The sequence below is a fragment of the Leptinotarsa decemlineata genome, unplaced genomic scaffold, assembly GCF_025532065.1.
Source record: "Leptinotarsa decemlineata unplaced genomic scaffold, Ldec_3_MD MMD2_tig00026282_RagTag_RagTag, whole genome shotgun sequence".
NCBI classification, from domain to species: domain Eukaryota; kingdom Metazoa; phylum Arthropoda; class Insecta; order Coleoptera; family Chrysomelidae; genus Leptinotarsa; species Leptinotarsa decemlineata.
The window spans coordinates 9,484,616-9,508,352 of NW_027412668.1; the positions used below are offsets into that span (position 1 = coordinate 9,484,616).

Sequence of the window (23,737 nt, forward strand, 5' to 3'; positions counted from 1 at the left end):
GAGTCATTTTTGACAATTTACTACCAATTGAGACGTTGCTCGGTAAAAGAAGAAAGCTTACATCACCGCTCGACTGTCCAGGTTTTTTTTAATTGTGTATGAGGTTGTACTCTACCAGTCTCTCCGCACACAATTCAACAGCAAAGATTCACAATTAAAATACAGTGACATAGATCCCTAGGCAGGTTAGTACCTCTGTCCTTGTCTACAACTGAAAACACCAGAGCCTGAAAGTGTTTTGATCCATCTGTGAACCTACAACTATCTGCCCTTGATATTTCCTTCTTCCGGAGGATCCAGTCCACTCTACTCGGAAGAAGTAGTGAATAGGCAGTTCGTTGTTGATAGTTAGAGGAGAAAGTTTGAAGGTTATTCTCAGAATGCTGTGACTCTCAGTGTCGACCTGCAGTTTAATGTAGGTACTATACATGAGATTGATTTGTGCAATTGGCGAAGTGCAAAAGTCTATTTGCAGTCCATCTATCCTCTATCTCCAGAAAAATGTGAAGAGGTGGTAAATCTAGAAGGATCTCCATGGCTGCTGACTGTGTGTTACTGATGGAATTACAGATAGCCAGACGAGCCTGTTTCTATAAGCTAAAGAGTTTCGCCTGAGTCGTTTACTGTGAAGCCTTCGGTCACTAGGTATTTGCTACCTAAGTGTTCATTGGTCTGAAAATCATCACATATATCCAATAGATTTGTTAGCGATCTAAATTTCAAGTTCTTCTATAAATCCTTTAACATGTCCATAGGAACAGCCTTGGATTTTTGTAAAACTTTTTCCAAGTGAGCGTTCCAGGTGATTTTTTATCAAGTAAAATTCCAAGATATTTCACAAACGTTCTGAATGGAATTACCTCACCATTGAGGAAAAGTAGCGTTTTCTCCTCCTAGTGAAGGGGATTATCACAGTTCTGCTGGGATTGATAGACATCTGCTCCCAATAGCGTCCACTGTGAACCACTTTAATCGTACTTTGGAGCTTGCGTGGAGCTTGCCAATATGACGAGGTCACCTGTTTAAGATGGCAGATTTACTTCTCTTCCAACGAAGAAATCAGGCAGACAATCCATCAGGACCGACCACGGAAGGGGATATAGTACCCCACTTCCTGGTGACCCTGAATCTAATGGCCTCGTCTTGAAGAGTTGTAGTTGCAGTTGCAGTCGTTCTTTTCACCAGCATGACATAAAACGAATGTGTGGAATACGAACTGAGTAGAGAATAGTGTCTTCTGTATAATTCAGTGTTCATATAAAAGTATTCGTATCGAAAGGATTTTTCTTTCGTGTAATTCAATGTTTATATGAAAGTGGCTGTTTCAGGGGGGCTTTCCTCCAGTTTGTGTCTAAAAGTTGCTTCTTTGCATGATCTACACATCCATTTATAGAGTTACTTATTTCAAAATTGATTACTTTCTTCCTTTCTTTGGAAGATTCCCACATTTTTGGTATCAAGATGGAGTAGTAGAAAGCCAAAAACTTTTTTCACAAGTCCATCTAGTTATGGTCGATTGTATGCCTTTTCCAGCCAGGGTTGATATTATAGATTCGAGTAGTGCATTGTCGAATGATTTTTTGGGCTTTGATGATTTTTGATTAGGCGCTTTGTTTGGAAGATACGGGGCGAAAAAAATGTCGATAATAAGAATGTTGATGATTTTAATAGTTATTTATGTATCAAGGGAATTAGGAGGGCCTTAATTACCGATGGCAAAGTTTGCGTCCCGAGGGCCTGTGGCCCGAGGGACAGCAATTGCCTGAGGTTATTAAGGCTCATTAATTCCCGTGGTACATAGATAATTTTATTTCTGACCGATTTCAATAAAATTTTGTTCATTTTTGAAACGGAAAAATGTACCAATTCATTACCTTCCCGGTATATTTGAATCAGGTACCGTTGATTATAGTAGAGTTTTCTTGTTGCTAGGTTGTTGCTATGTTACTTGTTTATAAACAGAACTTTGTTATCAAGCTGTGTTTGCGGTGAAAACGTGTTTTCTACCCCAAATATAATGGAGGATATTTAGAAAAAAGCTGAACAAGCAAGCGAATCATTAATTCCATCGAAAAGTGAAGCCGTATACCAAAAAGAATACAAGATATATCTGGACTGGCTGACACGGAAAAATGTTATGCCAAAAGATGTCACTGAAACTGTATTTCTGTCATATTTTCAAGAACTGGTAAGGAATTTTCTATGTTTTTCGGTAGATTTGGTAGTAATTGTGTTTATTCGTTTCAGTCAGAAACGTATAAGTAGTCCGAATTCTTTATGGACTAAATGGTCAATGCTAAAATCGATGGTGACTATACATGAGAAACGAGATATCACCAAGTTCAATGAACTACAGGCTTTTTAGAAACGGAAGAGTAAGAGTTATAAGCCGAAAAAGTCTGCTGTTTTATCTCCTAAAGATGTTATCAGATTCCTAAAGGACGCTCCTAATGATATTCATTTATTGCATAAGGTAATTTTTTTCTCATTTTCCTTTTTGTGTGTATTTATTTCCTTTTTTTTGTTATAGGTTGTTTTGATTATGGGTTATTTTGGAGGATGCAGAAGTCAGGAATTTTTGAATATGAAGATATCGGATATAGAGGACCGGGATTCCGTTATGGTAGTGAACGTACCGGAAAGTAAAACTGGTGTATCGAAGAAATTTACATTTGTGGATGAAAAAGAGTTCTCCGCTTTGCCTTTATTAAGACTTTATATGTCTTTGCGTCCTAAAGGTATTGAACGCTTTTTTTTGAGCTTCCGACAAAATAAATGTACATATCAGCCAATTGGAAAAAACATGTTTGGGAAAATCCCCAGCAAAATCGCAATGTATTTAGGATTGCCAAACTCATCTTCCTATACGGGACATTGCCTTCATCGCACTTCTGCTACTGCTCTAGCCAATGCAGGAGCAACTATGACTAACTTAAAAAGACACGGAGGTTGGAAAAGTTCCACGGTGGCGGAGGGGTATTTGGAGGATAGCATTGAATTGAGAAATAAAACGGCGCGTATGTTGTCTACTTTGTCATCAGAAGAGGCAGGTACCTCGACTGTAGTGAACAGAAGCTCCAGCCATACAAAAAAAGAAATTATTTCCAGTGGCGGAAGTAATTTTCAGGGAACATTTCAAAATTGTACATTTATTATTTGTAATGACGTGAATAAATAAAATATGGTTCAGTTTTCATTTCTATTCATTTTTACTTGTGAAAGGTAGAGGGAATTATAAAATCTATAATGTCCCAAGGGAGTTATGACCCTCTTTATTGATAGCGTAACTATGACGATATAAGCTTATAATATCCCGGTCAGAAATAAAATTATTAACGTAGTCAAAATGAAAGTATAGCGCACTATACTTGACCTACCAAGTGATAAAATATCTAAAAATTCCGTTAGTACCTATCAACAACATTTTGATTACAGGGGAAGTTGTGGAAGATTTGAGAAATCGAGTAATTGCTGGGTGTAACGCAATCAGAAACGATACTGGTGTTTCTGAAAAAGTTTTGTGGGGAAAATTGGATTTTTGCATCCGAGCGGGGTGTAGTCATTTTCAACAGTTCTTGTAGATTGAGAAAGATTACAGAGTAAAAATTAAAATCTCAAAGTAAAGAACATTATCTCGATTTGAAGAAATCTTGTTCTCGTATATTCATGAAGAAATATTTTTATAAACTGAGAAAAATATTACCTCAAGTTGAATTTGAATAATTGATTCGAATGGACTGAATAAACGCTTCTTTCAAGTAAAAGAAAAATATTTCACCAAAATTGTGCATACATTTCAATAGAAATCATCACATTAGCTCAAGAGAAGTAAGTATGCATTCTTCAGTGGGAGCAAAATTAATCTCGAAGCAAAACTTTTTTGGGTTTCGAAAGAACTTGGATCACTATTTAAATATCTCCGTAGGAGAAATTAATTGTTTTCTTATTAGTCAATGGGCTATGCTTGAAGACTGGCAATAAACAAATCTAAAGCAAATGGAACTTCAAACGTTCAAGCCAGTCTCTATATACCTACACAGTAGGTTTAATGGACTGACGCCTATTGTTTTCCTTTGGAGAGAATCATTTTTCATTCAAACGCTTTTATTTGTATGAATCAAATAAACTCATTTACTTTATCAAAGATGAACTTATGCTTCTGTTTATAAACTGTCCCTCTCATACGGATGTCTTTAGACTTGAATTCGAAGTATCCCATCTGTAATATGAACAGCTATAAGTAGTAAGGAAAGCAATTGAATAATACATTATATATCATGATGGGTTTATTTGAAGCAATTGCAAATTATAAATATTATCCTGAAAATGCATTTGATAAAAAAAAATTTAATAGACATTATCGAGAGATCATACAGAATAAGAAAAGTGACATATTCTTGGCAAATTACAAATTAACAAATAAAAAAAAAAAAATCGAGGCCTGTAAAAACAACACTATAATTTGTTAGTAATTTTACACGAATACAGTTTTCCAAACTAGATGCCATTCTGGTAAATAACATAAAAAAAATCACTATCGTCTATCAAGTTCTGCATTCTGCTTTTGTTTATCCACAATTGTCGGAACATCAATTGGATTCTGAAACGAAAGAAGAAATCAGCACAGCTATGAAAACAGCTGCCACTTGATCAAAAAAAAACTTTTTTTTCAATAAAAAACTGTTTGAGTGGGTTTATTCTGTTGAGCAACCCAATTGTTGTTCGCATACGAACGACAACCCTCAAAATTTTAAACTTGTCTGATGTCTTATTGTTTAACACACGATTCCTAGCAAGTTGAAAGGTGCTTAGATATTCCTTGATCGGAAATAAATAATCAATTCAAAAGAGGTAGGTACCTCAAATCCCTTTGAAATGGGCAGAAGTCTTCATAGAAAAATTGCCTTTTAAAATTATCATTTTGGAACCGTTATAGGAATTTAAAGTTTTGTGTGAGTATTACTACAGAATCAATGGAAAATATTAAATGTTCAATTTGAAAAATTCAACTCATGATCATACAAACATACTTATAGGTGTGAGATTCGCTATTTGAATAAAAACATTCACTGTTTTCACGTTTTTGATTTCTCCTCTAGTGAGTTTGGTAATATTTCTACCTATTTCTTACATTCCTAAAGGAAATATATTAAATAATTTGAAGCTGAGTAGGGTATATTCAATTTGTTCCCAATGAATAACATAAAAACATTAAGTAATTACAGAAAGCCAAGACATTTCGGAATTCAACAAACATTTACATATTGAAATCAGATAGTGGCTATCATATTTAGGTGCTTTTTACACCTATTTCTGTCTATTTTGGTATATTTTGTATTATAATTTATTGTTGAAACTATAAGTACCTCTCATTCAACATAAAGTGAATTAAGAGAAAATCAAATTTTATTTAGAAAAATGGACTTATTTAAAACAAGATAAAATATATGTTCAAAACAAGATATTGACGAATTTGAATCAACGTGGAGGATTTTTCAGTTCAAATTAATATACACTTGCAGAGCTCGGCAAATGTAATAATGCATGTGTAAAAAATATCGAAGCTTTGATATAATTTTCGCAAAATGAGGGCAAAATCAAGAGTTGCTGTTAAAATTTACCACTTTCTCTTCGGTACTAGGTATACAACGCAGTACTTACTGATATAGCGAAGTTTCTTTCTCAAGTAAGCCGAACACCTCAATTTTATCCAATTATAATACTTACCCATGAAAATATCTTCCAACTGTGTAAGACCTCAGTCTTGTAAAATCTGTTCCATTAGATACAAAGTAATCGGAAAAGAATTGCACTCACTACCTAAACAGACACAAAAAACACTTCCTTCTCAAAATCACAACACACCAACGTCACTATCCAACACATACTGGTGCGTGCGCGCATAATACTAAATTCAAATTTTTTTCAATAATATCTAAGTTCAAATGACACAGTTTTTTCAAACTGAAATGAATGAAATACTTCTTCAAAAAAATCCTGTTCATTCTATGCAAAATTCGTGCATATAAATATGGAATATGAATATGTATATAGATTCACAAAACTCTTGTTATTGACGAAATGAGTTATTTGAAAAGATACAGTTTCAAATTCAAACGAAAAATATGTTTTCATAACAAATTGATATTGCTCTTAATTTGATACAGTTTATTTTTCTCTTTAAATAGGTGGTAGATTTTGAGAGTTCATCTTCGCAATAATATAATCAAACGAATGATGTCGTTGAAAGGCCAAGAAATTTGATTTCTTCGTTAAAAAAATGTGATACTCTTGTGGAACATGACGCTGTTGGCATGAAGTAATAGTTTCTCCAATAGAGATAAAAATTTCAAATCAACCTTTGATCTTCTTTGAAAGAAATACTTTCTACTGTCTACATGTAACTTCTGGTAATGAATTGTTATTGTCTAAATTCTTTTTTGCCCCGTATTTTCGAAACAAAGCGCCCTATAAAAAATCATTGGAGGCCCAAATATCCTTAGAATAGTCCAAGGAAAAGTCCCTTGAATTTTTGCCGCATGTTTAATAAACACCCCGTATAGAAAACAGTACCAAGATTAACATATTCGCTTATCATCCAGTTATATTTCACCAAAGTTCATAATTCAACAACAACTCATTGATAAAACACCGAAACGTGAGCGATCTAATAAAATAAAACCCAACCACACACCCTCACGAAAAACCTTATTAATGAGGCCATTCAAACCGCCGAATGAGTTGATTACGCTTATCTGAGTGAAAAATAGTTTCAACACCGAATTTATGTTCGCAGCCGCGCTTGCTACTCCTTAATGGGTGTATTACATGTAATTAGAACCGAACATGTGACAATATGTAATGAGGGCTCCGCCTAATGATAGCCCATTTTGAAGGCACACGCAGTCAACTATTATTGTCTTTAATAAGTTTTGTGCTGATGCGCCATTAGGAGTCTAGGAGAAAGCCCGAATAGTTGGTGTTCTGTTTTTATTAGCAATAAACAATGCAATGCTGCTTCATGCTTCGGCAACGCTTTGAATGGGACGAACTTTGGATGTAATGTAATGAAAATGGAACTGCGATAGGGCGACGTTAACAGTTACAAGGTGGTTCAGTCGAATGATCAAATGAAACGATTCATCTTGAATAGAACAAACAGGCGAATGCTTAACGAAATTCTTAAATTTGTCCCCCGAGTCACACTTCTTTCCCACTGGTTTTCATATTCCAGTTCTCTACACCTGAAAGGTTGGACTGGAATTTCTGACGCAAAAAAAAAATTAAACAAGCAGGGTTCGTTACGGATCCTCAACTTGCAGATGTGAATCTTGATGATGTGAAACTCGCAAAGCCGCACGTAAACCAATTGTTGCCGTGGCAAGGCATTCCATGGCGATGGATCACCATGCGCAAACGACTGTGCGATTCTCTTTCCACTTGTCTGGCGAAACACCATCTCTCTCGCTGAACTGAGCCGGTATACCTATAGTATATACAGTTGTGTTTACTACAGAATACATTAACCTTTGTTTGAAGGTGATCGATAATATTTCATGATGAATTTCACTAGTTCGGACTTCCATTGTCTACTATATAAAATTTTTTGAAATCCCTGAACAACAATAACCTATTTTTCACTGAATGGATAATTGAAAATAAAATATGTCGGGAATGAATAATGCCATTGCCCTGCGCTGTCCTGGCTCGAAAGCCTCTCAATTAGGCATCTTCCATCTATCCATGCGTCACCACTGCCAAAAGACCCGTGCTCGTCCAAATCACCGGGGGTCAAAGACCATTAACTTTATTGAATACAAAACAAAAATTTCCATTTCTTTACATATTCCAAATTAACAAATTAAACTTAACTGAACAATTATATGTACGGTGATATATGAATATTCACAAGTTTTTCCATATCAAAAGGAAGTGCTGTATCATCATAATTCAGATATATACACATATTTCTATACTCTCTGTTCAACAATTCATTTTGCTAGCTGTTGGAGTTTTACAAATCAGTTAGAGTGTATTCCAAGTGTATTCCAAGGAGTGTATTGCCTAGATTGGAAAGATCGTCGTCGTTCCATCTTAAGCAACAATATTGGTAGCTTGCCTCTCATCCATCCCTCTCATCAACACTCTCTGCCCACTCATTTGCCACACGTGTCCATTGATTTCTCCTTCCATTCCTGTCTCTCAGCTGCATTCTTCCCTTTTCTTGTTCCAGCCGTTCTTTCCATTCGCGCTACCCAGTTCTATCACCGTCCATACATCTCCCTATCACATGTTCTGCGGTTCAAGCTCCCCCCCATCCACAAGGGCACGGCACCTCCGGCGCCAGGTTAAACCTAGCCAGGTATCCCGGGAAATTACCGTACCCCGTGAACAGCTGGACTGACTTCCTCGACAGTTCCAGTGACTCATACCCGACTGCTTCACAGACTCCGTAGAGCAGTCGCCCAGTCATGCCGTTATCCCATTCTCGCTGTCATTCTTCCTTGATCCATTCCTTTATCCTCTTTCTCTCATCACTCTTACTACTCAATTTCCTCACATTCCATGAAATATTATCCCTACGCATTCCTTTCACGGCCTTCTTGTGGGCCTTTCCATTGCCTGGATTGTCATGTTGTTGACCTCTTCGCCATACGATTTCGGTCCGTGCCCCCCTTTCATACCTCGCCTCAACCATTATCTGTATTCTAGCCACCCTTTTATTCTTCACTCGTACCACTTTCATCCTTTCCACCGCTATTGCGGAGTCACTAATCCCTCTAACGTTTCCATTCATGCCCCACATTTCTATCACCTTCTCTATCGCAATCAGTTTCGCTTCATTCAAACTGCTCTGCTCGGGAATCCTCTCATTCCCTACATCCCATTCACCATCGTTCCATTCATACGCCCACCCAATGCCCATTCTTTCCTCGTCCATCCTCGCTCCGGCATCCACATACACCTCGGTCATCCCTTCGTCCTGCGTCTCCTCCAGTAACCCCTCTTGCATCCAGGGAAGTATCTTATCTACACCTTTCAATCTGTTTTCAATCTTCCTTTCCCCGTTCATTCTCCACTCATGATATCTAGCTCCAGCTTCTATATGAAGTGGGGCTATCCCCGTGATCATACTGAGCGCGGCTGTTGGCGCCGTCCTATACGCCCCACATGCGGCAATAAGAAAAGGCCTCTGGGCCGCGCTCAGCAGTCTCCTGACTCTACTATTATGCATTCTACTCCCCCACACTTGCACACCATACATAGCTGCAGGTTTCGCTACGCTTTCATAAATTATTCTGACACACTCTCTCTTCAATCCAATATTCCTCCCGGTCCATATGTCGGACAGTGATAACTTAGATACTGAAAGTGAACAGCCTCCTGTAAAGAAAGCAAAGTCACACTACGACCCACTATCAAGTCATAAGTAAGTCAATTATATTTTTATATTTTATAATCAAAATCTATTCATTAAATAATTGTGTAATTATGGTGGAATTCATATTGACAGATTTATTATTGATTTGTTCAAAGGTGACTGACAATGTTTCAGGATGAATTTCATTAGTTCGGACTTCTATTGTCTGATATTATATAAAATGATTTGAAATCCCTGAAAGAACTAAAAATGAAGATTTAAAAATGAATAGCCGAAAATAACAATTATATTGAACAAAAAAACATAAAATGAAATGATAGTGAAATGAAAACCACGTAAAAATAGAACAATTGACCTAAGAATAAAAAGTTAAGAGATTCCAAGCCAAGTTACTTCACAATGTTTCGATTGTTAGTACACAATCCGAGAGATGACTACCTATTTATGGGTCATTTGAGTACTTTCACTTATCTCCGCTTTCCTTTTTCCGCTCCAATAGTTTAGTGGGAGATTACCGTTTGGCGCGAGTTAGCCATTTTTCGCTTGATGAAGGGTTTTCATATATTGCGTATCTTCACGATGGCTTGGCTGATAACATGTATGCGACTTCTTTGAATTTCCTCCTATAACAATGTTTCTCTCTGAGTATGATCTCAGCCTGGGACCACTCGATGTTATATTGATGGGTCCAAACATACTCTGCTATTCCTGATTTGCTGGTTACCTTTCGCTATGTGTGTCTCTTGTGCTCTGCAATGCGAACATTCAATGGCCTTTTAGTTTCACTGATATAGAATTTTCCGCACTCACAGGGTATCCGGTGAATGTAATTTTCGGCATCGCTGTCCGCGCTTGATAGCCTAGTTTTCGTGAGGCTGCTACGGATAGTGTTTCCGGATCTGAAGCAGGTTCTGATGTTGTACTTGAAACCAATTATTCTCATCCTTTCCGATAATCTTTTGATCTAGGAAAGTACAAGCAGTGGTTGTGACGACTTCTCTTCTTTGCGAGGCTCCTGCTGTCTCCTGCGTTTCACTTTCGAGTAGCCGTTCCGTTGGAGATCATTTTTGATGATGTCTAGTTCCTTTTCAAGACCTTCCTTCGTATTACAGAGCAAGAAAGCACAGTCTAATAGAGTTTTGATGATTCCTCGTCTCTTTCAGTAGATTGATGGTGGTTTTATTCGTGGTTCAGATACTGTCCACTTTGAATGGATTTTCGGAATACAGATGTTTCCTACTTAGTTTCGGCCCACTTCACTAATACGTCTAAGAATGGCAATTCGTTGTGGACTTTCTTCTCCATTGTAAAAGTTATGGAAAGTCTCACGATGTTGATATTTTTCAGGAAGGCGTTTAGTTCAGTATTCGTATGGTTCCATATTATGAAGGTGTCGTCAACGTATCTCAACCAGACACGAGGTTTCTTATGGGCTTTCGAAATGCACGCAATACAATGTTTACAGGTTCATTAGTCGTGGTCTACAGGTTTTCTTGCCTGACGTTTCGTCTGCTACTGTGGTATACATTATCAAAGGCGGTGCAGGAACGGTCGAAGGGATCGACATTGCCGCGACGGATAAGATTGTCAGAAAACATTTTGAACTCCGACTCTGATCATGGAGTGGATTGGCACAAGATGAAAATGATGGCCATCGAATAATGAGCTAAGTGACGTAATCTCGAAAATCAACATTATTATATCTGGAGACGTGTGTTTTCCAAACAGCTCCAACCCGTCTTGAAGAAAGAAATATAGGTGGATAAATTGCAACGAATATCAGCGAAATATCAGCGAATACCTTGTAGAACATGTAGTGTTTCCAAAGTCAAACAATAACATCAACATCTTCCACATTCTAGGACACTTTCGACATATATCGAAAAAATTTGAGAATAAAACTCGACGAAGGAAAAAAGTTGAATTTGATTTATTCTGAAAACGAACACATATATTTGGCCAACGAAACGTTGTGGTGAGTATATGTACATTTCTTAGCTCTTTTTGATAGACATGATCATCAAATGCGCGGGTTACTGATGGATATTACTGAAGTAAAATTTTAATCCACGCAGTAACTTTTCGGGATAAACCAAAACTTTGACCCTTTTACACCTGCATAAAGTTTTACATGAAATTTGAATTGAAAAAGACATACCTATTTCCAGAAGACAACAGTTTTTTGTAGAAATCTTCTTGCTTTTCCATCATTGAAAAAATAATGCAGTTCCGAAGGAAAAAATAACAGTAAAAACTGTTCAAACAGATATAGTGCATTCACAGAAGTTTAATTCGGATATAAGCGTGAAAAACCGTTTTCTATTCAGTTTCCACTATAAACATTTGTTATCGAATCAAAGCAGATATCATTCATAGGAGCGCTACACAATCTGATAGATGAATGAGTATTGATCTTTATATCAACCACATCAAACACTATCATCCTCAATGTTGTACTTCTAAGTTTTGGAGTGAGAAACTTGTCTTATCACCTCATCAGCACTTTGAATAACAGTATAGGACAGATCCCATGAAGTTGTACTGTTATGACAGAAATAAGTGATTCGACTTGTGATGCGAATGTGGGATCAAGACAAGTGTCTTGAATCCGCCAAAATTATATTACAAGACGGTTTCATCAGCCTGCACGTTTCTATAACTGCATTTCGTCTACCACTGCGGTAGATAGTATCGAAGGCGATGCGGCAACGGTCGCAGCAAAATAGATCACTTCTAGTTTTGCTGCATCACCTTTTATAATGTCTGCCGAAGTAGCAGACGAAACTCTAACTTTGAAAACCTGCAGACCATACCTGATAAACCCGAAAACAACCGACAAATTGTTTGACACCAGCAGAAGAAGCTTACACATCATGATCCCAATCAACATTGTTTATTACTCATATATTTTTGACTTCAGATCATGGAATCTACTTGAAAAGATTGAACTCAAGGAACGAAGCTACAAATTGATTTTGATATTCAAGAGATTTTTATCGTTCTGTTGAAACACAAAAGTGAAGCAGTTATTCTCTCCAAGAAAAAATTAGCTGTCATTCACATCGTTCCCTACTAAATGAATATTCAAGTAACAATAAAATTTTGTTTTCACATCTATCCAATCATCTCCAATTTATCATATGCTCATCGGTGCAACCGCAGTACTCGAAAAGTGTATATTGTAGAGCACAAACTACATTTAGGAAGGTCTCCTGGAGCATGGCTGAAAAATCACTACAAATACATGAGACATTTCATCAGTTCGGACTTATATTGTCTAATATGATATAGATTGATTCAAAACCCGTGAAAGAATCTGTAAAAAATTAAAAAGATCAGCTGAAAATACAATTTCATTAAGCAAAAAACTGAAATTACAATGAAACAACATACAAGCTACAACCAAAATTACAAAGAATATTGAACTATTAACACGAGCTGAGAAATTAAAAAATTATTACCAAGAAATGAAAATCAAAACTATAAAATTAAAAGATTCTAAACCAAGTTACTTCACGACGTTTCGATTATTAGTATCCACAATCGTCTTTGGGTTAACCACCTTCAAACAAATACATGAGAACTACATTGTTTTTAAAATCTCGATATGATTCTCTCGTTAAAAATCGCTTACAAACTTTCATGTCGTTTTCACATACCATGCGGATGACTGACAACCAATCATTTCGTCGATTGCCAATTACCTTTGCGGCTTTTGATCTACTCACGGAACCATTACTTGTTTGACGTCTCTTTCAGAATTGCTGCGTTTATCGACATAGTCATTCATTTCAGCTTGTGATGAGAGAAGTCCATGAAAGTCATGAACTGGATGTTCCTGATATATTTCAAGATCGCGATCATCCTGAGTATCATTAAGTTACTTCATTTTTTGTAGAAAGTAACTGAATAATTCTGTGAATTGAACAACTAAGGCTTAGCCAATGAAATTCCACGAAGAAATTATAGTGTGATTTTTTCATTATTCGTGGAACTCGCCGAAAGTCTATTGTATTCACTGATGTATAGAGCGTTCCAACGAAAACTTGACCCCACTCTAAGTCAGAAACGGACGTATGATCAAAAATTTCAAAGCACATGTTAATATTCATTTTCAGGTAGACTGATAATGATATGAAAATCATACCCGAAACTTCACTCCCCTGCGGTCAGCAACTACCTCCCCTATTTTTTCAATGGCATGGGGGGTCGAGTGATACATCATTTGAAAGGTATTTTGTCCCTCTATTACTTTTGTGATTTTTTTCCAAATTGGTTCATTCGTTATTGAGACATTGGATGTTGAGCAAAGAAACGAGAATTGTAACTTTCTATTATGTTTTTTACCACTTTTATTTGTAACTAACGTTTCTGCAGTTTCATCCTATAAGGACATTTTCAAACTTATACATTAAAATGTCCTTATAGGACGAAACTGCAGTAACGATAGTTACAAAAAGTGTTAAAAAACGTAATAGGAAGTTTCAATTCTCTTTTGTTCATTATAATTTTCTAACACGTAGTAAGGGCTACATCCATCAATTTATTGAATTTAGAAAGTTTCGTTTAAGAAAAAACGGAAAATTCCCTGTCGTTCATTCCAATGAGGAAATAAACAACAAATAATATCAATGGAAACCAAATCAACTGAATAATTGATCGAAATGACCTCCACCTAGTTTCAGACAATAATACAGGCTACTCTCGAAAACGTTCCTTCCATTATTCAAGATGTCCGGAGTCAGCAATCGGCATTCCCGAACAATTCTTTGTCGCAGGTCTTCTAGATTTATCAGCTCAGTAGAGTACACTCTCGACTTCAGGTGTCCCCACAGAAAGAAGTCCATCGGTGTGGGATCAGGTGATCTAGCTGGTCACTCCACTGGACCCCTTCTGCCGATCCAACGCATTGGAAAACGTTCGTCCAAAAACTGCCTCACCCGACCATCAGGATGAGGGGGTACACCATCCTGCTGGACTGTTATTTCATTTTCTACTGAATTGTAATATTCTATAAAATTTGTGTAATCATATAATCTACACAGTCTTGTAATAGATTTAGGTATGTGTCTCCTTTGAGATCACCTTCAATAAAAAATGGTCCAATAATATGATTACCAAGAATTTCGGCCCAGACATTAAATTTTTATGGAGTTTGTGAATGTTTTTCCATAAAAAATGAGGATTCACATCGTTTCAATAACGACAATTATGTCTATTCACTTCACCATTCAACATGAAACAACTTCCGTCTGAAAAACATGTGTATAATAGGTTTGGGTTATTGGTCAATTTCTCGCTGATCACCTCAAAAAACAGAAGCCGACGATCAGTATCATCTTCGTATGATTCCTGATAGCCTCAGTTTAAAAGGATGAAATTTTTAGTCTTTCAAAATCTGAAAAACACTAGTAGCTGATACATCAGATGGTCCAGCTACTTGTCTGATACATTGTCGATTATCTATTTGCACATATCTTGAAACGGCAACTTCAACCCCGTTATTCCTGACAGGACGGGATACTTCATGTTTTCTGTTGTTAACAGAACCTGAAGTTTGAAATTTATCCATTAACTGTTTAACGTATTGATGGCTCCCGTTATCGTCTAGATGATTCGTATTATAAATTGTTGCAGCAGATTCAGCACATTATTTCGATACTAAGTTGCAACAATTTTCATTCTTTCTTCAGTAGAATGAACCATGTTGGAACACAGAGAACAAGGATGACTGTATAATAATTTGTGAAGAAGTGACAGTAACCAACTATCTACTTTTTTTTCTGCGACAACTAGATTCAACAAAAACTACCAGTGCAGAAAAAACTAACAGAGTCGTCCATTTCGAAACGTTCACTACTAATGACATTGATATTATTTTCGTTGCTTCCTCAATAAAATGAGCGACAGCGATTTTTCTGTTTTTTCTTAAATAAAACGTTCGACATTCAATTTCTCAATAACGAACGAACTAATTTCGAAAAAAATCACAGTAATAATAGAGACAAAAGACTTCAAAAATGTTGTATCACTCCCTCCCCATGCCATTGAAAAAAATAGGGGGGTTAGTTGCTGTCCGCAGGGGGGTGAAGTTACGTATTTGAATCAGTCCTCCTAGAATTAAAAATTGACGTGTTCTTTGAAATTTTCGATTGAACGTTTCTGACTTGCAGAGGGGTTCAAGTTTTTGTTGGAACTCCCTGCATACAATTTTATTGTGAAAGTCTCTCTCAATAGTTCACGAAAGCACTATACGTGTATTACTATAAAATAGCTTCTTTGAGCATGTTCGATAATAATTGACCTAATTTCTACACTATTCTTATTATACAGGGTGTGACTCAATGAGTGAAAAACATTTGAGGAGGTGATTCCTCATCGGAAAAAAGATAGGAGCATCCCTTGTTAAGATACAGCACCTTAAAGGGGGTATACCAATTTTTTCCACAAGCACTGAAAAAGTTACAATATTGAAATTGACCTGACGTTTTGTACTACCAAAAAGACACTTAGCCAGTAATTTATTCAGTTCACCCCATGATTGTAAGGGGTGGAAAACGCAACAACTAAAATTTATTTCCAATGTAACTTTTTTCTTATTATTTGTTTACCATTTTAAAATTTATTTCCGAAATCTTGTTTCATTATAAACACAAAATGTCTCTTGGGTTTTTTGCTTAAAATGAACCAGTTCGCAGCAAAAAATTATTTTACGAACTACTACAGAGATACATCGTCATGAATGCAAAAATACGAAACTAATCTATCTAGTAGGTCGCTATTAGCGATAGTGACAATTAAATTGGTATGACGCTGTCAGTTTGTGAATTTTCGCATTTAAATTAATACTAATTGTGTGTTGTTGTTCTGTTCTTAATTTGTTACTTTAATAATTCACTTGTTATTAAAATGGCATACACAAATGAGGAAATGGCTGATATGCATTACGTTTACGGTCTGTCGCAGGGAAATGGGTTAGAAGCTTCTAGAAGATATGCTGAAATGTATCCTCAACGGCAGCATCCTTCACATAGAATATTTGCTCGACTTCATCAACGATAACAAGAATATGTTTCATTCGACAAAAGAACGCAGGATTGTGGTCGCCATCGAGAAGTACGAACATCACAGCTTGGGGAAACAGTACTCAATTTGATTGAAGAACAACCTACTACCAGTACTAGAAAGATTGCTCTCCAGCTATATGTTGATCATATGATGGTATTTCGAATTTTAAAGGAACAACTCTCATACCCTTAACATTTGCAACGAGTACAGGCACTGTTACCGCGAGACTTTCCGACCCGTCTTGAATTTTGCAATTGGATGCTGGAAATGATTAGAAGAAATTGTGACTTTCTGAAAACGATAGAATTCACAGACGAATGTAGTTTTTCACAGGACGAAATTATTAATTTTCATGATTACCACATATGGGCTGATGAAAACCCTCACGCTATTGTCGAAACTCATCATCAAGAACAGTTTTCTCTCAACGTGTGGCTCGGAGTTATTGGGGATGATTTATTTGGGCCTCATTTTCTACCTCCTCGATTAAATGGTGAGGCATACGTTCAAATTTCAAGAGAAGTGCATGCAGTACTGCTGGAGGAAGTTTCTTTGGACGTCATGCTTGATGGGGCTCCCGCCCATTTTAGTCAAGTAGCACGTCAGCATTCAACTGAAACATATGCAAATCAGTGGATAGGTCGAGGAGGACCACAGAACTGGCCCGCTCGATCCCCAGATCTCAATCCTCTCGATTTCTTTATTTGGGGCCATTCACAGCATTTGGTTCATCGTACTCCTGTTCGCGATGTAGAGGACTTGAGAAATCGCATCATCGATGAGTGCAGGGTAATCAGAGAGACTCCAGGAATATTTGAGCGAATACGTGGCTCAATGCGCCGACATCTAGACGCATGCGTAATGTCTGAAGGTAGACATATTGAACATTTACTATGATTTCTACATGTTGTGTGTTTTGTTATTAATAAATCAGTTTTGTTTATTACCCTTCAATCGTTTAATGCAGGTACTAACTACAAAATAATAATAAATCCAGTTCGAATTTATAACGATGTATCTCTGTAGTTGTTTGTAAAATAATTTTTTGCTGCGAACTGGTTTATTTTGGGCAAAAAACTCAGGAGAAATTTTTTGTTTAGAATGAAACAGGCTATCGGAAATGAATTTTTAAATGGTAAACAAATGATAAAACAAAAAGTTACATTGAAAATAAATTTTAGGGGTTGCGTTTTCAACCCCTTACAACCATGGGGTGAAAGAAATAAATTTCTGGCTAAGTGTCTTTTTGGTAGTACAAAACGTCAGGTTAATTTCTATATTGTAACTTCTCCAGTGCTTTTGAAAAAAATTGTTATACAAATTTTATGTACCCCCTTTAAGGGCTGTATCTTAACAAGGGATGCTCCAATGAAGTTTCTTTATATGAAAGATCCTATTTTTTTTTCGATGAGGAATCACTTCCTTGAATGTTTTACACTTATTCAGTTACACCCTGTATACCCAAATAATTTGAATCATAATGACTATAAATACCTCGGTGATTGATTTCACGATTTCCGAAAGGAAACTCGGCAAATGGTAATACAACTACTATAGAGTCTTTCAAAAGGAAACTGAAGGTGAACGACCATGGAAAACGACATGTGTAAGCTGGAGGAGATGGACCATAATTTTCATCGAAAAATCATATTCAGCGATGGGGCCCATTTTACGATGAATGAGTACGTGAACAAATGAGATTGTCAAATTCGAAACAATACCGATCCACATGAGATTCAAGAGCGTCTAATGCATCTCGAAAAAGTCAGTGTTTTGTGTGGATTTCGGGCTAACAGCGTCATCGATCCACATTACATTGAGAACGACGTTGGCCAGGCAATCACTTTCAATGACGAGCACAATTGAATGATTTGGACACCAACGACATGTGGTTTCAGCAGGAGAAACCCAAAAAGATTTTTTTCCAAGAAATTACTCTCACCTAAAAATATCTTACTTTTGAATTCGTTCAGAACTCTATCGAATTTCTCAAAAATTTTCTGTTTGAATCATTTAATAGCTTATTCATTCAATGATATTGAAGCTGCATTGCTTATATACGAAATACATAGGAGTTTTACACAATATAAAAGACCTACCTCTCACCAATGCAAAATGAAGTAGAGTAGAGAAAACTCTTTTTCTTCATTTAGTTTTCTGAAAAGATTTTATTACCGCTTCCAGCAAAGCCGAGTTTATCCGAACACAAATTCATCATTTATGTACCAACCGATAGGTTTTCCAATGATGCTTTTTGTGCGGCTTTCAAACCATGTAGAAACGGAAAATCTTCATGTGAATTTTCACATTATGAACTCCAATCTCACCAGATAACCCGTTTCAGTGAAGTCTTGTGCACTTTATGCATTATGTAGGTCGTTCACAATGAATTATTCTTTCGAAGCTGGCATGCCCAGGGGTCTCAAGCCGTTTGGGATTGTGGCCAAGGCGAAGGTAGAGGCTGGTGCGGAGCAAAATGAGAGTTCGGGAGCCGAGGTGGAAAAAGTGGAAATGTTTAATAGGAATTAGGCTTCATAGTGTGAAACGGTTTCATCAGTTTTCGGTAAGTGACGCTTTCAGGAGGTGAGTGTCAGGGGCAAGATTGATGGAAATGGTGACTTTAATGTAGAGTAACGGAAAATTACTGAGAACATGATCTGAAATATTCACGGATCATTTCGATATACTAAGTGGTAGAGTCTATGAGAATGCGATTTGATAATAATAATAATAATATCGTCTTTATCATCTTTTAATACATTTGAAGTAAATTAATCAGGTTCACTTCATTTATTATATGAAGATAAAAGGCGAAGTTCAATTTACATGATGTCATGATTTAATTGCTCTTCCACTTAACCTCAAAAATGTGCCTAGTACGCAAAGGAATTTGATTATCTTAAAATATTATGACTATTTATAGATTTGTAATAGGTTATTGGGTTGTAAATAATTTGAAGATAATGAGAATCGTTTGAAATTGGTATCAAAATGATTGAATTCATCTCGTTTCATGGGCTCGTGAATGTCATTATAAATTGCACATATCCGGTAGCTGTCTTATCATGTGTTTACCATTTGAAAATTTATTTCCTATTATAGCCTGTTTCATTCTAAACAAAAAATGTCTCGTGGGTATTTTGCCCAAAATAAACCAGTTCGCAGCAAAAAAATTTATTTACGAACAACTACAGAGGTAATGAACAAAACTAATTTAATAATAACAAAACACACAACATGTAGAAATCATAGTAAATGTTCAATATGTCTACCTTCAGACATCACGCATGCGTCTAGACGTTGGCGCATTGGGCCACGTATTCGCTCACATATTCCTGGAGTATCTCTGATTACCCTGCACGCATCGATGATGCGGTTTCTTAAGTCCTCTACATCGCGAACAGGAGTACGATGAACCAAATGCTGTAAATGGCCCCAAATAGAGAAATCGAGAGAATTGAGATCCGGGGATCGAGCGGGCCAGTTCTGTGGTCCTCCTCGACCTATCCACTGATTTGCATATGTTTCAGTTAAATGCATGAAAAACATATCCCTTCTGACGCCCAAACGAACTTCCTCCAGCAGTACTGGATGCACTCCTCTCAGAAATTGAACGTATGGCTCACCATTCAATCGTGGAGGTAGAAAATGAGGCTCAATTAAATCATCCCCAATAACTCCGAGACACACGGTAAGAGAAAACTGTTCTTGATGGTTAGTTTCGCCAATAGCGTGAGGGTTTTCATCAGCCCATATGTGCTAATTATGAAAATTAATAATCTTGTCCCGAGAAAAACTACATTCGTCTGTGAATTCTATCGTCTTCAGAAAGTCATAATTTTTTCTAATCATTTCCAGCATCCAATTGCAAAACGGTTCGAGAAGTTTCACGGTAACAGTGCCTGTATTCGTTACAGATGGTAAGGGTATTAAAGTTGTTCTTTTAAAATTCAAAATACCGTCATATGATCAACATTTATCTGGAAAGCAATCTTTCTAGTACTGGTAGTCGGTTGTTCTTCAATCAAATTAAGTACTGCTTCCTCAAGCTGTGGTGTTTGTACTTCTCGATGGCGACCACAATCCAGCGTTCTTTTGTCTAATGAACCATATTCTCGTAATAGTTGATGAAGTCGAGCAAATATTCTATGTGAAGGATGCTGCCGTTGAGGATACATTTCAGCATATCTTCTAAAAGCTTTTAACCCTTCCCCCTGCGACAGACCGTAAACGTAATGGATATCAGCCATTTCCTCATTTGTGTATGTCATTTCAATAACAAGTGAATTATTGAAGTAACAAATTAGGAACAGAACAACAACACACAATTAGTATTAATTTAATTTCGAAAATTCACAAACTGACAGCGTCATACCAATTCAATTGTCACTATCACTAATAGCGTCCTACTAGATATATTAGTTTCGTATTATTGCATTTATGACGATGTATAAAAACCCAGGAGAAATATTTTGTTCAGAATTAATTTTCAAATGGTGAACAAATGATAAGACAAAAAGTTACATTGGAAATAAATTTTAGGGGTTGCGTTTTCCACCCCTTACAACCATTGGTAAACCAAATACATTTGTGGCTGAGTGTCTTTTTGGTAGTACAAAACGTCAGATTGATTTCACTATTGTAACTTCTTTACTGCTTGTGAAAAAAATTGTTATACAAATTTTATGTACTCCCTTTGAGGGGCTGTATCTTAACAAGGGATGCACCAATGAAATTTCTTTATATGTCGATCAGAAATCACCTTCTTGAATGTTTCACACTTATTTAGTTACACCCTAGAGATATGCTCACACACGAGGACTTTTCGAATTTGGGTTTATACAAGAACTCAATATTTGCTTCCTTTATGTGAAGTAGGCTGAAGGAGGAGATCGAGAAGTCCATCATGTCCAGCAAGAATGTGCCTTGGTATTCTTTGACCAAGTGAAAGAAATAGCTTATATGCAGATATATGAGTAGGTGTTGAAAGATATCAGTGTTGCCTTCTATTCTGGAGATATTGGTTCTGTTGTACAGGTGCCGAATATATTGAAGCTTTTCATTCTCGATAAGGAATATATATGAACCGAAAGGCCAGAAGTGATCCTTTCTGATCATCAATTAGGACAATATTCGTTGAAATGAGTTTCATCATCTAGGTAGTGGTATCTGCTTGTGTCATTGAAAGCGATAATGTTGATATTTCTTCCTGAATGAATAAATTTTGGGTGACAGGACCAAATGAATAATGCTGATGAGATCAACTCAAAATATAAAAATACAAATCAACGTCGTTGTCGTTACACGACGTTGAGCTATATTCACGTCTTATGACCTTGAAAGTCTTAAGCGACCCTAAGCTATTAACATGTCATACGACCTTGAACATGTATTTCGACTTTGACCTTGAACTCGAGTGATCTTGAATGAAATTTTATAGATTTACTCTGGAGTGGTGGGGGTTTCTGACATTATAAGAACAATCAGTTAAAGCGTTTAGTCCACAATAGGAGCCAGCGATGGGAGAATGCACGAAAATCTCCTGAAGGTCATTGTGAGATCAAGACATTCTGCTACTCACCTAGCGGTTGGCATTTCGAACTTGAACCCTGAGCAGACGGTTGCCGTGATTAGTTCAGTCAGAATGAGACACTTTGACAGCGAGGTGTGCGATTTACTTGATTCGGGACACTCATGCTTCATGGTTGTAGAAGTTGTCGGTGGTGGTTTCACTAGTATATACTTGTGTATATAAATGATCTGTACTCATGATTGATGGTACACGAATATCTATGTACTCAAGTTCAGAGTGTTTTTTTTTTCGGATAGGTTATTTCATATATGGAATCCTTCACACACATACCCTTCAATATTGTCCAAGATTATAACAACCCATAAGGCATGAAAAAACAGTGTATCAAGATGGAGTTGTAGAAAGCCAAAAACTTTTTTTCCCAAAAATTCCATCTTGATACAAAAAAATACAAAAAATGTGTGAATCTTCCACATTTTTTCGTATCAAGATGGATTAGTAGGAAGCCAAAAACTGTCTTTCCCAAAAATCAATCACTCCTAAAAATATAACCCCTTCAGTTCAAATAAGATTCCTCTTGGCTGGGATTGAATCAAATAGGTGAATGAATGTCATTACGATGTCATAGATGACATAAGTAGATCAAACTTATTCCATGACATAAAAAATCGTAATTCATGAATGAATTGTGTGTTTTTTCTATAATATTATTCAATTTGGTACTGAAGAGCCTCGGAGTAAGTGTCTTACGGCGAAACATCGGTGTCTACCAGTGAGGATGACAGTGTTCCATATGAGTGCAATTTATTACCATTCATTTTAAGTAGAACTCTTCTGAATGATATCTGATTTTATTCCATTACAAATGTTTGAAATACAAACTTAGTAAAGAAAAGTATCTTCTGTATAATTCAGTGTTCATATAAAAGTATTCGTTTCAGAAGAATTATTTTTTCTTTCGTGTAATTCAATGTTTATATGAAAGTAGCTGTTTCAGGAGGACTTTTTTCCAGTTTGCTTCTTTGCATGATCTACACATGCATGTATAGAGTTACTTATTTTTAAATTGATTACTTCCTTCCTTTCTTTAAAAGATTCTTACATTTTTTGTATTTAGAAATCCTTCTTTATCGCATCTAAGACTGAGAAGCACCATCATATCAAATTCCAGCTTCCTAGGACTCACCAGTAAGAAGAAATTAAGATGAATGAGACTTTCGCATTTATATGAATATATTTGAGTTTTTCATTACCCAATTTTTTTCCACACACCTGATCGAATTTAATATTAGTAGTAGAATAAATTTCTTTCTTTTCCAATAACTTTTTTTATGGTACTATAAGTTCACTCCGAGACACGATTATTCCAATCGCAAGTTATAGCTAGTAAAATGCCCGTTGAATTTCATTTCGTAGCAAAGTTGGGAGTACATTAAAGTTTCTCGATTTAATAAATGGCTCGATTTACTGCAGGGAATATTCCACTCGAGCATGAAATGAACTTGAAAACTCACTTGTTACTCTAAGCTCCACGACAATACTGGTAGGAGGGTGGGTGGAGATCTGACACTCGTAAAGCCCCGCATCGGACGGTTGCACCTTCTTGATGAGCAACCCCCAATTCTGGAGGTGGCGGACGTGCTCCACCATGAAGCGGTCATCCGTGTTGTAGGTGGTTAGACCCACGGTGAGGAGATGGTAGTCTTGTTTCCGTACCCAAGATACCTGCAACAAAAAAACGGTATTTTTCAATA

General features: G+C 36.6%; 1 protein-coding gene and 1 long non-coding RNA gene across 2 annotated transcripts in view; one reads left to right on the forward strand and one right to left on the reverse strand.

Moving 5' to 3' along the window:
* The window catches only part of LOC141484654 (limbic system-associated membrane protein), a 100,268-nt gene that overhangs the window by 20,439 nt on the left and 56,092 nt on the right, over window positions 1–23,737 (reverse strand). The window contains exon 4 of the mRNA XM_074179776.1: window positions 23,498–23,708. Coding sequence (XP_074035877.1) covers window positions 23,498–23,708 — 211 coding nt within the window. The remainder of the gene's footprint in view (window positions 1–23,497; window positions 23,709–23,737) is intronic.
* On the forward strand, window positions 1,693–3,335 carry LOC141484655 (uncharacterized). Its single transcript, XR_012466727.1, has 3 exons — window positions 1,693–2,188; window positions 2,248–2,473; window positions 2,531–3,335. It is a non-coding gene; the product is annotated as an uncharacterized lncRNA (long non-coding RNA).